Source organism: Brachyhypopomus gauderio, chromosome 12, assembly GCF_052324685.1.
Source record: "Brachyhypopomus gauderio isolate BG-103 chromosome 12, BGAUD_0.2, whole genome shotgun sequence".
Lineage (NCBI taxonomy): Eukaryota > Metazoa > Chordata > Actinopteri > Gymnotiformes > Hypopomidae > Brachyhypopomus > Brachyhypopomus gauderio.
The window spans coordinates 12,483,817-12,502,372 of NC_135222.1; the positions used below are offsets into that span (position 1 = coordinate 12,483,817).

The 18,556-nt window shown below is 45.0% G+C and overlaps 1 protein-coding gene across 3 annotated transcripts in view; it reads right to left on the reverse strand.

The window, feature by feature from the left end:
* Nucleotides 1-1,037: 1,037 nt before the first annotated feature.
* nrp2a (neuropilin 2a) overlaps nt 1,038-18,556 on the reverse strand; it is a 70,752-nt gene continuing 53,233 nt past the window's right edge. The window contains exons 12-17 of one of the 3 annotated variants that reach the window (XM_077023188.1): nt 18,374-18,529; nt 13,009-13,268; nt 12,825-12,921; nt 9,164-9,196; nt 4,347-4,406; nt 1,038-3,126 (exon numbers count right to left, since the gene is read on the reverse strand). In XM_077023188.1, coding sequence (XP_076879303.1) covers nt 2,822-3,126; nt 4,347-4,406; nt 9,164-9,196; nt 12,825-12,921; nt 13,009-13,268; nt 18,374-18,529 — 911 coding nt within the window. In that variant the 3' untranslated portion in view covers nt 1,038-2,821. Of the gene's footprint in view, nt 3,127-4,346; nt 4,407-7,165; nt 7,634-9,163; nt 9,197-12,824; nt 12,922-13,008; nt 13,269-16,721; nt 17,611-18,373; nt 18,530-18,556 lie in introns of those variants that run through there. The other 2 variants (XM_077023189.1, XM_077023190.1) reach the window with 2 other exon arrangements.

The window sequence follows — 18,556 nt, forward strand, 5'->3', positions numbered from 1 at the left end:
TGTGGGGGGTCAGGAGCAGAAATCCTCGAATTTTCAGCACGATGGGCCAAACGGAGGCTAAGATTTCAATCAAGCGACAAAGGGGGGAAAAGTTCTGAACAGTTTGGTCGGGGAAAACAGAGCCAGACAACTCTGCATTTTCCTGGTCCTCCACTGTTCACCCATGGATCAAAGCAGCAGGCCCAGGTCCTCAGGCTTAAGGCTGCATCATTTTCTGAGTCACAAACCTTTAATCAGGTACAGACGTGCACAACATAACCTCCTTTGTTTTAAACATTGTCCCCAACAACTGTAATAAGTGATTCAATGAAATGCATATTAGAATCTACATTTTCTTTGCCCGAGGACGATGTTGTGTTCTTTTATTCAAATGGTTTCTTCTGCATTAGCTTTCAATATATTTTTAAACCCCTATCAATACCCTATGGGACTACCTGCTGTCTGTTAGGGTAGCCCTATTAGTTATTCTTATTAGCATTAGCATTCACAAAATGGCAGAGGTGGCTAAAGAAACACATTTCAGAGCGCTGGCTGAGCATGACTGCAGTGAAGCAGTTAAATGAGTGGAGGTTGGGCTGCTGGCTGAGGTGGAGGGATGGAGGAGACTTTGGGAGTGAGGGTGGGGGCTGGAACAGTGAGGCACTTCAAAGCTTTGATGCTGTGGAGCTTCTAAATGAAGCCGACTGAAGGTCCTGCTTAATGGGAGCCCATGGGGAGATGAGAGCCTGCAGCTGACGCCGCTGTGTGTGTGTGCATGTGTGCGTGTGTGTATTTTTTATAGATTTATTTTTATAGGTAGATGCCAATTTTTCCCTTTGTAGTTAGTTGAAACTAATTCCACACATGAGACAACACTGCTAGGTCTACGTTAAGAATAGTTCGATTAAATTATGAGTGCAGATATACAAAACTGATCATCTAATGTAAAAGTATTCCAGGAAGTGTACTTAACAACTCCATAAAACCCTTCTCTCATAAACACTGAAACTCCAAAACTGTGGTCAAAACTCATGGAACACTTTTCAGAGAGGCAGTGCTTTATATTTATCAACCCTTTATTAAATAATCATAATAACAATAATCAACATCATAAAAAGCACATTTTGACTCACTGTCTAAACAGTGGTGAGATTTCTCGAGTCTTTCCCGAGACATTTGACACAGACGAGAAGCTCCAGGACAATGTTCTAAGCGGCTGAGCAGAGGCGGGAGCAGTGCAGCTCAAAGGCACTTGGAGAAGTCCCCCATCCAGTGGCGTCAGTCCTCTAGCAAGAGTGCATGGGTGTGAGGACAAAATTTGGGTTCATCCCCACTCCCCCTGGAATGGTATAGGCCAGACAAGCTAATGAATGAGGACTCCCAAAAAATCCCATAATTCAACATTGCAGAATGTCGCACGTCCATGCCGTTGTTACGATGCCGTGCTCATCAGATGAGGTCCGTCCGAGGGACTCAGAAAAAAGTTAACTATGCTTTTTTTTGCTCTGTTCATCCCCCTTTCAACTTGCCTTAAAAAACAGTCGGGGGGGGGGTGACATAAGGCCCAATCCGCTCCGTCGGTAATCCCGTCTCTCATTAACCTTCAGCCGTGTTATGATAAAAAGAGAGCAGATTTAAAAAGGGGGGGGGGGGGGGGGGGGGGGAGATGGGGAGAGACGGGGGCGGAGCTAGCAGATGCTGTCCATCTGTGCTTCTCTCTGCCAGCGTTCTTCAAGGGTGTGAGTTAAGATAGCCACACAGGCCTGGTATTGCCTAATGGCGCTTTTTTTCTGTTTTACAACGGTGCTGCTCACAATTTAGAAGAGTCTCCATTTAGGTCTCTTTAAATCAATTAATTGCTACCTGCATGACTGAATCTACTACACAGTAAAACCCCTTAGTTCAGCAGTCTATGTCCCCATTTACCGCAATCCATAGGTTGCACTGCCAAAACTCCAAGTTGTTTTAAACAAAAACAATGTGGTCTTCCATTTTCCTAACACAAATAGCCATAATCACAAGGTCTCATACTAATCCTATCAAACTCTACTGGGCTTACCTTAATCAGAACAAGGTTACTTCTTTTTCTCATGATCGTAATCACTCAGAATGAAATGCAAGACCGGATCACAGAGCTAAACAAGATCAGTGAGAATGATTTCACTCTGGGCAACTAACATCCAACGTCCTCAGTGAAGTAAAGGTAATCAGCATTAAGGCCAGAGCCTTATAAATAATTTAAAAGGGAGGAGAAAGTGGAAAAAAAAACCTCACCAACGAGTGACCAAAGAGTGAGCAACCACATATCATAGCCTCATCATTTGTGGATGAGGGTCCTTCAAAGTCCAGCCACGCAGTTCTACCATAGATCCTGCTTTATAATCTGTAAGCTTTATCTATATGTACATTCCTGGTTTTGGAACAGGCAGAACACTGATATGTATTGATTTCTTTATCAAGGCTATGCCAAGAACCCCTCCCGCCACCCCCCATTCCAAGCGATCTCCCATAATTCATCTTTGGAGCGACGTAATGGTCGAGAGTCATCCAGGCGAGCACTGATCAGAGCTGAGTGAGGGCGGAGCCAGCAGCAATGGCTGCGCCAAGCCAGTTCCATTTTGGTGCCTGAAAGTATGACATGCAAGTCGCGAGATGAAGCCGTGAGACGAAACCGCTAGATGAAGCCGCACCCTTGTTTGAGCATCGGATGTGGGGGGCGATTTCTCCTTTTTTCTCTCTCCCAAGGTGGACTCCGGCTGGGAGACTGGAGGGTGAGGGAGAAGGGATGACACGTGGACACCCCGCCCCCTAACTGGGCTCCTCCCCCTGCCCTTCCCCCTGCTCAGGCCTCCGAGCAACAGCGCTGCTGGTTGAGCTTGACCTTGTGTTTGAGACCATCGTACAGCTCGAAGTTGTAGCTTTCCAGGGCGGTGGAGGAGCGGGATGTGAGGCCTCCGTACGAACACGTGCAGTACAGCAGCAGACCGGCGCACACGGCGCCCAGCAGCACGCCCAGAGAACTCATCACGATGATGGTGAGCAGAATGGGGTCCAACGTAGTGAGCCACGCGCTGCCCTTGTCTGCCGGCCGGGTTGCTGTGGGCGACGAGGGCGGGGCCGTCGTGCTCCAAGGGGGAAGCTGAAGTCCTAGAGCAGGAAAGAGCAGGATGCAGGTTAAAGGACAACCATGTCCACACTCCCCTCTGTGCCCACATGCAGGACTGGACATCTGTAAAAGCCTCATATAATCACAAGTATATGAGGCCCACGCGAGTTATTATAAAACCCATGCAGCATTTTCAGAATATTTACCAGCTGTTAATATTATAGAATGAAATATTTTAAGTGTTAGTTCACATTTATTTTGTATTGTATATATGCACTGTATTTGTCTGGGGCTCATCTGTACTTTTTTGTGTAATTTTTTGATAGGAAAACATGTATATTGTCTTCTGATCCATACATGAGGTAACCTACGTTTGGCATGAGATTTTCAAAATGAATCTTATTTCTAATTTTAGGAGCTTGACATGATTTAGAACAGTAGCCTATAGCTTAGTTGGTGACTACTAAAATCATTGTCTGACAAAAGTTAATACATATGTATATTTTATTAATGAGCCTACTCCTAAATTCTTCATTGGAGGCATTAGCGTCTTAATTAGGCTGTTAACTGTTGCTTCGCCAAACTCTAACAACTGTTGCATTATGTCCTCATCCTCTTCTTCTTCTCCTTCTTCTTAACAACAACAAGCAAATCTCAGGTGATTGACATCTGGCAATAAGTGGAAGGGAGGTGATGATAGTCTTAATTATGCTTCAACACAGTGGAAGAAAAAATTAGAGAGAGAGAGAGAGAGAGAGAGAGAGAGAGAGAGAGAGAGAGAGAGAGAGAGAGATTGGGGACATTGATAGGAAGACAGGCATGGAGAAACAGAGACAGAGGAAATGGCTGACAATGTGTAAAGATGAACAGATTCTGGCTCTGCAATTAACTTGTCCTATTTTACGTCTTTTTAGGGTGCGAAACAATAGAATGTGTATGTGCACGGTGAATTCCCAGTGGACTATGGGGGATGGACAGCCAGATTCCGATAAGGAAGACATCTGTGTTCTAGCAAACCTCCCCACACAGCGCTGAGACAACAATCGCGCACTGAGTGTGTGTGTGTGTGTGTGTGTGTGTGTGTGTGTGTGTGTGTGAGGGTGCGTTCATATACGTGTGTGTGTATTGAGTGCGTGTGTGTATGTGTGTGTGTAGTTTCTGCACTTAGGTAGTGGTGAATATCTGCAAAGAGGTAGGAATCACCCAAACACAACACAGCCGGCGGTAATAGTAGTACCGTCACTAGTGGAGGAGGGGGTACCTGTGTCTGTCTGGTCCCTGCTGTTGAAGAGGCGACTACCCCTTGGGTCCATTTTCTTAACTGTGGGGGGAGAGATGATTGATCGAAATAAAGAAATGTCCAATACATCAAAGCCATATCAGTAAAGGAATATTATTCTGAAATTAGGGTTTGTTATAGGACCATTAAAATGATTAAGGTGATTACAGGTTACTGAAATTGAACATGTGTAATTAATATGTGCTCTCTCTCTCTCTCTCTCTCTCTCTCTCTCTCTCTCTCTCTCTCTCGTGCTCATTCACTCTCACACTCCCTATCCCCGCACACTCACACACAAAGCCTCTATGTATTATGAGAAAAAAACACTGCTTAGAAAAATAATATTTTATTATCATGTTTTAAAAGGACATTTCCAATTCATCAAGCAAAAATATTTCGTTCACATTTGCTTTTTAAACAACACGCTAATTTTAAGATTGAGGTATAGCGTGGCCACAGTTATAAGGTACATTCATACAGGAAAGTGCATCGCCAACATCATCACCATCAAAACCAACACCACCATTATCTTAACAATGAGTCTAGTTCAAATATCTTACCATTAGAGCCAACAACACAGCACATCGTGTAGTGGTCAGCCATAATTGGGTGTCATTTTTTTCCTTTTATGCTACAGTTCTACTTTTGTGTTTGAACCTTCGTCTAGTGAGGCTGCCCCTAGACTAAATGAAGCAGGAACATCGACGATGGCATCCTAGCCTTCCACCGTGAACACAAATCTGTCTCACATGCCCGAGTCTGTGGAGAAGGTGCAGTCACATCTTAAGAGTACAAATAATTTTCTCATGAAATGGGGTGAGGGGGTTCTCTTTATGAAAAACTTTTCTTTCTGAGGGCATTGGGGAGTTGTAGGGGGAAGAGAAGATGGCTAGTTTGGCACCCTGCCTCTGTGCCCGTGATACGTGGCAATGGGACTCTGGAGAAAGCTTTAGTTCATTAATGCGGCCTACGGGTAGGCTGTGAGTCGAGCTCGATGGATGGAAGAGTCTTTCCAGCAGCCTTAATAAATGCTATCTGGTCCATTAACTAATTAGACTTATTAAGAGCTTGGAAAAAAAATGTGCGGTGAGAGGAGATTGTATTAGAAAGAGAGAGTGTGAGAGAGAGAGGGAAGGAGGGAGTAGTTGATTTAAAAGCACGATGCAAACCAGTGCCAAAACATCTCTTTCCACCTTTTGGTCTGATGAAAATGTCACAAAAACCCCTCAAAGAGCCACGGGGTTCTCTCTCCGTCTCTCTCACACTCCTTCCCTACTTCTCCATTCTTCTATTCTCCCCTCATAACAGCCCTAAACCTGTTTCTATAGCAACAGCAAACAGGTGCTGATTAAAGGTCTCATCTTGGAACCGTAAACTCCTCATTTTGCATCAGATTATAATATACATCTACGTCCAGTGTTCATTATGAAGGAAATGACAGTGCTACTCATTTCTGACATCATAAGTACGTTACGAGAAAATGGAGTTGAGGTCAATCAACCATTGTGTGTTTTGTTACCTGTCCCTGTTAATGCTCAATAAATTAAATTTGTCTGGTAACGATGGAGCATGTGGTGGCGTCATACCAGACCCCCCCCCCCGTTGATCTGGAAGGCCTCAAACACTGAAGCACAGGGAAATGGCTACCAGCTGTCAGGAGCTCAGAGCTTGTTTGCACGCTGCCGCCGCTGTTTTCTCGGACCTCATTAGGATGAGGTGGCGATGAGGAAGCAGCTGCCTTTGTTTACGTGGCTTGCCTTCAGAGCCTGAACACCGAAAGCGGTTCTGGTGGCAATAAAGCATGACTCTACGCCTCCGGCTCTCCAGAGCGCCGCACATGTGGGGTTTTTTGTTTTTCTGGGGATTTCCATGGTGACAAGCAAGAAACAACTGAAACAAAAGCAGCGCGAGTATGAAAGTTTCATTACCAAAATGCTACTTCCTTCCACTTTGGGACTTTCAAATAAAAAAATGATAAGCTAAATGTAATGTTGTTGTTTAGGTGGTTTACACTTTTACTAGACTCTTGCTCTTCAAACTCCTGTTGGGCTCATGTGGAAATTGAATTTGAAGTTTCTACACTCAATAAGCTGAGGCATGTTCTCAAGGTCTGCTGAATTTTCACACACACACTGTGAATTTCAAACACATTGTCAACTCTATCAAGTTTTGTCATCTCCACAAATATTGGTACACACTTTACAATGGTCCCTTGTTTGGTTAGATAGTAAAGAGGGAAATTGTAATTACGGTAATACCAGGATGTTTAAAATGCAAACATGGTTTGACAACTGTGATCTTACCCAAGATTCAGTCTCTCTTTTATGAACCACACTGAATGAAAGCAGCACAGTTACACAGTAATGTTTACATCACTGATGTCCCCAGTCCTGATCTCTTCATCCACCTCATCCTCTGCTGTGGGAATCTAACCCTGGCCTGAGACCTGTCAAGGGGGCGACTCCCCATCCAAAAACAAGATTCGCAAAGCTTCAAAGCCAGTCTCGGATCAGCAATTAAGGCTGTTGGGTTGCATGTTATAAGCGGGCCTCTGATGGTTGGGCAGCTGCAGAGCTTCCACCGAGGTGTCGATTGCGAGTTTGGGGCCCCGAGCCCCATCAGAGAGCACTCATGCTGCCACTCTACCATTGGACGACAATGCAGTCTGTGGTGAACTCAGCCCGACGGAGGCTAGCGATGTCCCACAGTGTTCAGCAAGTGAAAGAGCACAGAAAAACGCTGAAAAAACTCACCACAGATTAGAAGGCTCAGATGCTGGTTCCACTCTGCTCTTGTTCAAATTGTTCCAAAATGATTAATCAGTTGGTAGCGAGAAGGTACCAAAAATGTTTTTTTTTTTTTTTTAACAGTTGTTACAGGTGTCTCTTAAACCTACTCAGTCTTTCCTGTTCTTCAGACCGGGCCTTTCGCTGCAGTGTAGCCCAAAGTCTTTCACTTTTAATCCAAGTTTCTTCCTGCTCACCAGTAGGAGTTTCCATCCCCCTTTTCAACCCAAACAGTCAACTTAGACCCTGTCCCTGACCTGGGCGTAGACCCATTTGGGTAGTGAGCATTGTGAGGGCTGTAGTAGGCCATGGTAGATCGATTCCTCTTTGCCGTCAGGCGGCGACAGCCAACGGCCATGACAACGGCAATGACCAGGAACAGGATGGCGCCTCCACCAGCCATGAAGTAATACCAGTTGGGGGAAATAGGAGGCACTGACACCGTATCTACTGTAGGCTGACTCCTGCCTGGTAGGGCTCCCCCTGGTGGAGAGATATACAAAATGTGATAACACCTCACATTCCTGCTGAGGCTCATTGTGCAAACAACAGTAGATCAAAAATGTACTCGATCACTGTGGTTACTGTGCAGCGAATAAGCCGCTAGTCGTGCTATGCTGGCTGGGGCACAGGAGGGTCATTGTGCTGCCGTGTAGTCCAGCTTTGTGTTTGAACCTCATACAGTACATACAGTGACAGAAGGGTGAGTAACGCACAGCAGAGTAATATAAAGTGACATCGCAGAGCCGAGCAAGCCGCGAGACCCTTAACGCCCCACCGTAGTCCTGAAGCGCGCGGAGGTGTGTAAAACGTCTCTCGACTCGGGAGCGACATCTCGTGAGGAACAACGCTCCAGGACTAGAGAAAGGGCAGGTCAGCTCAGCGGTTGTGGCGCGGGCTTTCGGTTGTGCCGTCATTCAGGGAGGTGCTCATTCTAAGGGCTGCATTCAAAACAAGGACCCGAGAAGCCGAGCAGAGCCACATGCACGTCTGCGTTCTCCTCGCCCGTCTGGGCAGAGATTGCATGATGCAAACCGAGGACGCCATTGGTCGCATTTCATGAATTTGTCCCTCAAAGGTGCAGACGGGACCTTAAATAACACACCGCACAGCACAGTTACATGAAGCAGATTATTTAAGGAACTAAATGTGCATGTTAATTATAAAAGGACAATATGTGTGGTGGAAGGGTGAATGTCCCTAACCTATATAATGCTTGACAAAGGTTTCAACTAGTCATCATACAGGCACAGTCACAAGTGAACTTTTTCAGCTTTGTTTGCTAAAAAGACTGCTGAGCACAGTCAGAAACCCCCCCCCCAACCTCCCCCCCCACCACCAAGAACTAGAACTCAGAGGACCACAAAAGGCAAACGCCATATCTCTGATGCAATCTCTCCAAGCAGAGCAACACCCCTGGAAAACACTGCGTGCTGCTATATTCGGTTACACTCAGCCAGGGAGAGGGACCGCTGCTCGTTAAAGACGCCGTCTCTGCTCTGTGACTCGGTGGGAGAAGCTCGCTCCACTAGGCAGGCAGCTCCAGCGCAACACGCCACGTTCTGCACTGCACAGAGCTGCCCGTTGTTTACACGAACATATGACCACTCTCTGAAAGTCATGGATTCCAAGGGTTGTGTGCCAGGAATGTGCCGGATGAATGAAGTGTAATCATGGGATATAAAAATAAACTAACAGGGGTTAAGGATGCTGGTTTCTGTTCACTGGCCAATCAAAATCACTTGCACTGTTCAGACGTGAAGCTGTCACGGTTAGCAAAACAACAGCACCAAACATTCAATCCCCTGGAAAAGGGAAAGGTTATTTCAACCGGCAGATCCAGGATCAGGAGTCCTTACCTTGACAGAACGCCTAAACTGTTCGTGGTGTGAGGTGAAACTGATCCTAGATCTGCATTTTACAATGTGTTGCTTAGGAGTGCAGAGAGCGGGAAGCGCAAACATTCAGACTAGAAGCAAATACCAGAAGATGCAGAATCAAATTAAAACTCACCAGTTATATCCGGTGGGAAGGCAGCAAAAGGCTCTGTGAGAGACAGTGAGAAAGAGACAGACAGACAGACAGACACAGACAGACAGACACAGACACAAGACACAGAAAAATTAATTGTGCAGCAGATATTATGAAACATGTTCTCTGTTCTGGCATACTTCAGTAATGAAGCAAGTTTTACAAATAGCAATTAGCCTGAATACAGAACGAGGAAAGAAATGAGGATGAATAATCAATATCACAGAACTCAGGATCTCAGAGGTGCTCCCAAAATTTACAACCATAGAAATTCATGAGGGATTTTTTTGTTTCTGCATTTTGTGCTTACTAAGTGGACCAATGGTTCCACTTCAAACAGTTCAAAGACGGAGCGAAGTGACAGATGTAGTTGGCATCACTTAAACACTTACACGTCTCCCGTTTCTTCAGAAATACGTAATTGTGCCTTGCAATACATTTTGAGTCATGGGATCTTTGATCAAGTCGCATGACTCTAAGTTCACAAGGCCGTGTTGAGTGCATGTGCACTTGCAGACGTGCACTGGTCAACGTGCATTAGGGTACATGCACTGGTCTATGGGCACTAGGGTACGTGCACTGGTGCACACTGGAGCTTAAGAGAGTGAAAGGTTGGAATGCTGTAATTAAAGAGCAGACAAAGGAGATGGAGCATGAGCAGATATTTTTTACTGGCAAATGTAGCACAGCCAAGAGTGCTTGTCCAACTGCAGTAGCCAATAAGAAGGCTCCCAGCATGCTTTGGGGTGAGAGGTGGGGTTGGGGGTGGAACCATTGCCTTGGAAGGTGTCGGATGTTCGGATCTGAGCTGAGCCACCGCAGCCTTGAGCGTCCATGCCAGCCACTAGTATGAGCCAAAATGGCCACATCAGATCTGGTTTTCATGCTCTAGGCTGGAAATATGAGGTAGTGTTGAATAGAAGGTCAGAAGTGATCCCTTGAAAACCGTAGCCCACAAAGATGTGGCCTTGTGTACTGGGCCACTGGGACCATCAAGTAAATTTGGTTTCAGGAGAAAGCTGTTTACAAATACAGAAAGAGAGGCAAGGGAAGAATAATGAAATATAGATTAGCATCGGGGCTCATGGGGCTCCGTGGCCTAGTTTTGAGTTTGCAGTTTGTGTTTGATGGCAAGTGATGTGCCACTCGTGTTTTTGCCCTCCTCTTTGTTTGTGCTTTTCCTGTCCTCCCCTCTTCTTTGATGATGTCAGTATTATTCACAGTAAGGTTAGTGAACACCAGGGCTGATAGCAGTGCAGGGTGTTAAACACCAGGCTGTTTCTAAGGACAGGGAAAGCTGCTAGCAGTGAGATATAGAGGCACCAGAGGAGAAAAGAGGAGATCGGACACGCGGCGGATGAGTGACAGGTATGCAAGAGAGATACTGACATTGAGAAATGGCATAAAAAGCAAGCACAGTGGGATGGGATGTGGAACACTATACACAGGATGAGCACACTCGAATCTCTGAAGAATACTCTAATCCCTGAAGTGTACTCTAATCCCTGAAGAATACTCTACTCCATATGCTAGCATATGTTACTCCCTGAAGTATACTCTACTCCCTGAAGTACAACCCCTGGCAAAAAGTATGGAATCACCATTCTGGGATGAGCACTCATTTAGACATTCAGACAAAATATGGAATCACTCAAATTGGAGGTAGAAAATAAGGACACACCCAGTCAATTTCCTTTCCCTAAATGGACACCTGCCTCAGATTAGATCTGCTCGTTATTCTGCAGTTAAAAACACCTGCAGTCGTGACACCTTGGAGGGCTACTGGACGAAGTGGTGTGGCAAGAACCATGGCTCCAACAAGAGAAATGTCTCTTGAAACAAAAGAGAGGGTTGTGAAACTTCTTGAAGAAGGTATCTCTTCACACGTGGTTGCTAAAAATGTGGGCAGTCAGCTGTATCCAAGATATGGACCAAATACAAACAGCATGGAATGGTTGTTAAAGCCAAGCATACTGGTAGACCAAGAAAGACCTCAAAGCGTCAAGACAAAGAACCTAAGGCCATTTGTCTTGAAAACCGAAAAAGTACAACTAAACAGATGAAGCATAAATAGGAGGAAGCTGGAGCCAATGTATGTGACCGAACCGTAAGAAAACGCCTAAAGGAAATGGGATTTCAATACAGGAAAGCTAAAAGAAAACCATCATTGACACCTAAACAGAAACAAACAAGATTGCAATGGGCTAAGGAGAGGCAATCATGGACTGTGGATGGCACAGAAAAACAAAAAAAAACCCACGTGTGCGGCGCTCGCTCTGTGGATGAAAGTTATTTTCAGTGATGAGTCAAGAATCTGCATTGGACAAGGTGATGATGCTGGAACTTTTTGTTTGGTGCCATTCCAGTGAGATTTATAAAGAAGAAAACGACCAAATTTCCACAGTCCTTGATGATATGGGGCTGCATGTCAGGCAAAGGCACTGGAGAGATGACTGTGGTTAATTCTTCTATCAATGCACAAATTTACATTGACATTTGAGACAGTTTTCTCATCCTTTCAATTGAACAGATGTTTGGAGATGATGAAATTTTCCAAGATGACAATGCATCATGCCATAGGGCAAAAACAGTGAAGGCATTCCTTGGAGGAAGACGCATTCAGTCGATGTCATGGCCTGCAAATAGTCTAGATCTCAACCCAATTGAAAACCTGTGGTGGAAATTGAAAAAAATTATCCACAAGAATGGTCCGACCTGCAAAGCTGATCTGGCAACTGCTATCAAAGAGAGTTGGAACCAAATTGATGAAGAATACTGTGTCACTCATCAAGTCCATGCCTCAGAGACTGCAAGCCGTTATAAAAGCCAAAGCTGATGCAACTAAATACCAGTGATGTATTTTGAATGTTCTTTTGTTTATCTGTTTTTCATGATTCCTCAGATATTTTTTACTATATTTTTTTCCTCAGAATTGAGTGATTCCATATTTTTTTTCCTGTGCTTGTTCAATAAAAGTAACATTTTTATTTCTTTGTGTTTCTGAATAGAATAGAATAGAATAGGTACTTTATTAATCCCGAAGGAAATTAAGTTCTCAGTAGCATTCAGCAGCAATAACATTACACACAATAGAAATATTGCACATTTAGATTGCACACATGAAATAGGTGTAGAATATTAACATTAATTAGACACAACTGATTCATAGTCCGCCTGTAGTGCACCAAGTTGCTCCATGTTTGAACACACATGGCCAGTTTATCTACCTGCTTGCATTATAAAGTCTGATCGCACGAGGAACAAAGAAAGCCAACAAGTTGCACTTTGGAATGACCCTATTATTGCATCATGGTTTTTGATCTGAGTTTGTTCTACAGAATAAAATGTCTGAATGAGTGCTCATCCCAGACTGGTGATTCCATACTTTTTGCCAGGGGTTGTATACTCTACTCCCTGAAGTATACTCTAATCCCCGAAGGGCAACGACAATGAACAGGCTAGCATTATCCTTGGTTCAGCTACAAAGACTGGTTCTCAAGACTTTCATAATACTAAACCAATCAGTGCAGAAGGCAATCCCCACAGTAGTGAATTGGTGAAAGGGGCAGGGCTAAGACGCTTGCACCCTAGGAAGATGGGGGGGGTGGGGGGTGAGATGGTGCTGGGAGGTGAGACGTCTTACGTGTGCACTCCTCCAGCGGGGTGCTCCAGCTCATGTGGATGTTGTCGATACAGATATGGCCGGTGGTAGCCTTCTCGAAGACACCTTCAATGACCACCTGCCAGAACAGGTCATTTTATTTAGATTTTATAGATTCAATATATTATAATGTAAATAATGAAGTGTTTGGCCCAGATCGCTGCACCTGAAATTCTTTGGGCGATTCAGGTATGATGGTGCGCCCCTCCTTCCAGGCGGGGCCATGGCTGCCGTGCAGGGCCCACAGGAGGGTCTCGTCGAGCAGCGGGTCTCTCAGCAGCACACGCAGCGTCCCCTCGTCCTCCAGCTGGTAGGAGAAGGTGAGGCAGAGGGGCCCCGTGTCCGGCCCCACTACAGGGCTGACCAGCCTGGCTTTCTTCCCTCGTGTTTTGGGGCTGGCCTCGATGAACAGGTAGTTTCCCAGACCTGAGCGACAGCAGACATAACAGCAGGCAGGTGAAATATGGAGCCTGGACAATAGACTGAAGGGCGCTACACAGACAGCTGCTCTGGAAACTAAATAGGCAGCTGAAGTAATACGGCAACTTCAAAGTAATCTACAGTGCTGGGTCAGGGCGTTTGAACCAACCGTTTGGACTCAAATAATCTCTTGTAACCTCCCTACAGCGGTAACGAAGTGACTGTATAATTATAACTGGAAAGTAGTTTGAGATGGTGACCATAACTAACAAAATTTTGTCTATACAGTAGCTCAAAATTGATTAAAAAAGTTAACTCTAACTTTACAACTGTATCGAATAGAAAAATGACTATTGTCAACCACCATACACTCTCGGGGTGATGGAGCCATCACGAATGGTTGCTGCTTTGCTATTAGCTCCCACTAGTATTCTAGTAGTATTGTTTGCTATTAGCTCCCACTAGTATTCTAGTAGTATTGTTTGAAGTGATCTAGTGTTTCTGTACATCACTGGTTCTACTTTCAGTGGTACTGTATACTTTAGACAGAACAGTCTGTTAGACAGAACATCAACAACTGGTGACTTTAAACCTAACTTCAATGAGCGTGAAGGTTGCTATGGGTAACCAAACGGGATCACATGCACCTGGACCACGAGCATATTCTGAATGTCACCTCCTTTCTACTGGTGAATGTACAATTCTTACAGAGAAAACTCTGCGGAAACACTGTGGATGCATTTCATTTCTGTGAGTGACTGCTACAGGATTGCTACGTGAGAGTTACGGGTACTCACAGAGTTACGGCTGACTTCTCTATCGAGCCTCCGAGATTCTCTGTGCAATGCACAGGCAAAAGCAAAGTAGGACGGGTATGTTTCATGATCAACAACATCATGGTGTGACTGCAGGACTGTACAGACTATTAAAACATTATGTTCTTCCAACCTGGAGTTCATCACCATCATATGTCGCCCATTCTGGGAAAGGTTTGGTAATGCATGAATCAACAACATGGAGGAGTACACGTAAACAAAGTGCATGTTAGACATTGTTCCAATCACCAAAATCAATAAATGTTTTAATACACCTTGTTTCATTCAATAAAGTTTTTCAGCGATGAGAAGCCCTGGATGAACAAAGAGGTTCAGGCTGCTTTTTAACTCGCAATCCATTATGTTGAATAATGGCGACATGGCAATTTTCAAGACAGTCCGTGATTCCCTCCAAAGTAAAATTAGGGGGGCCATGCAAATACAGGACTACAACAGACTGTAAAAGGGGAGTTAGCGCGCCTCACTCTCTTACTGGTGGAGCAACTCGGGGCATTCTATGCTTGTCTTGATACCAACAACCACCACCGTGAGACAGCAACACAGTACCATGACATCACCGCCCTTTCTGTGTCTGAAGACGACGTACACTTAGAAACAGGAGTTTCAGGAAAGCGGACATGTGTAGCTTCTGGCCCACGAGGCATTCCGCATCATGGATTAAAAGTGTGAACAGACCAGCTGGCTGCATTGTTCACTGACATTTTGAACCTGTTTCTCTTCCTGTCTGGTGTCCCAGCATGCTTCAGTGCCTCCAAAGGTGTTCCTGTTCGTAAGGCCTCCGAGGTGTAATGCCTAAATGACTGGTGGCCCGTGGCCCTGACACCCAAAGTGAACAAATGCTTTGAAAGGCTGGCCAGGGACCTCATCTGCTCCATTCTGCCTACCAATACTGACCCCGTGACAGTTTGCTCATCATCAAGATAGGTCAATTGCTGATGCAATACCCTTTACACTGCACAATGCCCTCACCCACCTGGATTAGAGTGGTAACAGAATGTTGAAGTTCCCTCTACACTGTACAGGAAACTATGCCAACTGGGTCTGTATACCTCCATATGTGAGCAGATACTGAGCATCCTATCAGTCTGTGAGGAGGTGGTCAGACTGGGCAGTGTTACCTCCTCACCTTACACACTAAACTCAGGTGCACCTCAGGGATTCATACCGAGTCCTCTCCTATTCTCCCTCTACACACATTACTGTGCAGTCAGCAGCAGCTCTGACACTGTTGTGAAATGTGCTGATGACAGAGAAGTGGTGGGAAGAAGTGTACTGGGAAGACGTCAGTGGCTCTGACACACTGGTGCTCAGTGTTTCCAACACCAAAGAGCTAATAGGAAGCAAAAGAAAGAAAATGTGTCCATCGCCATCAATGGGACTTCTGTGGCACAACAGCACATCTGCGGATAGAGTCAGTTCCTTTAAGGTCAGTCCCTTTAAGGTCAGTCCCTTGGCTATGAGCAGTTCCTCAACCCATTCCTGTGCTATTGGAAGCATTCTGACTGCAATCGGCACATCCTGAGGTGTCCTTAACCCAAAGAGCAGAGGGTAGTGCTGAGTGCTCAGGAGATCACAGGGGTTGAACCTCCCTGCCTCCAAGACATGTCCATGCAGAGCACTGCCTGAGGAGGGTGAGGAGAGTTACCCAACATTCCGGTTGCCCGAGCAACGCCCTTTTCCCTCTGCACCCATCAGATAGATGGTACAGCATCAGATTTGTCTGTTCCCACGGAGACATTAACTGATCCAAATGTACATCCCCTAGCAGCCTATGTAACATTCAGAACATCTATTGCTATATTCATTACACTCTTTTGTACACTTTGTGTATTGCATTGTCTAGTGTACATTGTCTTCTGCATTCTCGCATATTCTGCACTGACGCATATTGTTTATTAATGTACACAATGTTAATCTTGACATGCCCAATGTCTACTGTACTGTGTATTGTATATCATATATTATAGTATCTGTTATGTGTACTGTGGTGTCTATTATATTGCTCATCATATTGCATTGCTCATCTTTTTGTATTTATTGCATGTACGCTTGTATGTCATGCTACTTTGTGTTCTGTGCATTAATTACACTGTGGTGTAGGCCTCATACTTACTCATGTATATTTACAAATACATGCCATCTAGTGATGTGACGGTAAAAGCTATTTGGTTTGACTCTTTAAAACTGGTTTTGCAATACCACAGATGCACTAAAATATATTAACTGTGTCTTGATCCTTTATACTTTGTTGCACAATCTCAGCACCAGTGCTTCTTCAAATGCCCAGGGACGGAAGCCCTTTAAGGGTCATCTAAGGCATTTGTCATCCTTCATTTACCAGCGGGCACGAGGTTGACATGGCCCACTAGGTTGGTGACTGGGATGGTGCCGTTGTGTCGCCAAGCGACCCGGTACCTAAACGACATCACTCTTCCACTGCCGACATATGACCAAAATGTCATGCTGTGTGACCAGAGTGTAAAAATCAGGTATGTAACTGTGGTAAGGTGAGGTGTTGTGTCATCTCTGTTGTGAGTGAGGCATTCCACAAGGTTTAATTCTGGATGCCTTAAATGATTATTGCATTTAATCATCTTCTTCTCTTATGTATTCAACAGTATGACACAGGGTATGCTCCATGGGAACTTGCTCATGACCTCAGAGTTGCTAGCACCTTCCCTGACCCCCCATGAACAGAACAGAGACGTGTGGTGCACAGAGAGCACAATTGTGTGTTTGCGACGCTTAACGCTCCTTGCTTGTCTTCTTTCCTAGGGGCTTTCGCCCTTTTATGACATTAATCTGTCCCAGTTTCCTCAAACATAAAAGATGAGTAGGAGGAAGAATGAGACACAAAGTGAAATAGAATTGTAAGTCGCTCCGAATAAGAGCGTCTGCTAAATGCCCAAAAATGTAAATGTAAATTGCTCCTCACTGAGTGAACCCTCCACTCTGAGTAGTGCTGGATGAGAGAAGAGGCAGTGGCGTCTTTAATCAGTCCTTCTGTTCATTAAAAATCTCTGCAATTTTAAGGTCAAGTGCTACTACATCAAAGTGAAACACGTCTGGATGAGAGATTCGTGAGCTCTGGAGGCCTGTGTGCAAGTGTGAATTTCCCAAAGGTCACCTGTAACACCAACTGTTGTGCAGCGATCGGTAAAACTATTTAGAGTGCCTCAAATCTCCCAAAACAAATGAATTTTAAACAGGGTTTGGATAACAATCCCTTTAACTTCAGTGTACAAATGTGAAAAGCTCAAGGGAAGAAATGCAAGTCCAAATTCTTGCAAAAGTGCTACTTCTGGATTCGAGGTATGTACAAAGGGCAATGAATAATTATTTCTTCAAGGAGGATTTTGGAATATGGAGCCTGCTCAGATATACACTGGTGTGTCCATGACGTAGATGAAGGCTCAGTTCACCCTGTCAGAATGCAGTTTTCCACAGGAGCTGCTTTGAAGTCGGTTACAGATCCGCTGCCTTAACCCTCTTTCACATCTGTTTTTGAGCACCTTGACAGGCCGTAAAGAGAGAAACCAACCACAAAACCTGCATCACAGGAGGAATTCACTGAAAATGACAGACATTTTGCAAAGACTTGCATGTGTATACTTTTAGCCAAACTCATCTGAACATTACTTCAAAAATACAAATAAAAATCAGCAGTTCGAACAGGAAATGGAAATAAACAAGATCGTCTGCTCAAGAGCGCCTCTAGAGGCCACCAAGTGAAAACACACCAGGCAGTCAGGCACCCCCCCATGCCTCCGTTTCGGGTTTCCACATCTATAGCTGGCATGTTGCGTGCAGACTCTGAGGTTTATCCTTGATTGAGTGCAGGTGGAACACTGGCCTGGGATCAGTTTAAGTTTTAATGAGTGTTGTCGAATGAGGAATACTGATTCTGGGACAGAGCGAGAGCACGTTGGCTTTTTGGGGCAGGTGAAGAAATGCATTTTATTTAGTGAAAGTAAATGTGTAGCGCAAGGTGTTTTAGGAAACGCGGTTAATTAATTATATGTATGAAATAGGGTTCATAAATGTTCAAGTATATGCCTATATAAAAATGCAGACCTACAGCCACACTCATTTAGATGCTTGCTTGTATGTGCATGAGTGTTTGTGTGGGCAAGTGCATACACATGTTTGTGGTTGCACACATGAGTATATATGCATGTGCGTGTGTGTGTGTGTGTATGAGAGAGAGAGAGAGAGAGAGAGAGAGAGAGAGAGAGAGAGAGAGAGAGAGAGAGAGATGAGATATGAGATACTCACTGTTGGAGCCTATGGTGAGGTCCTGACTCTGCCCCAGAGCCGTGATTCTGCTCGAGGTGTGCAGTCCCCAGCTGATGTCGGTGTCCGGGTCGTTGGTCCATCCGCACAAGCTCCGCTCAAAATCACACGCTGGGGATGGGGCAGAGGTGCCGGGGGCTGCAGGGTTAGAGAAATGCGGAGAGA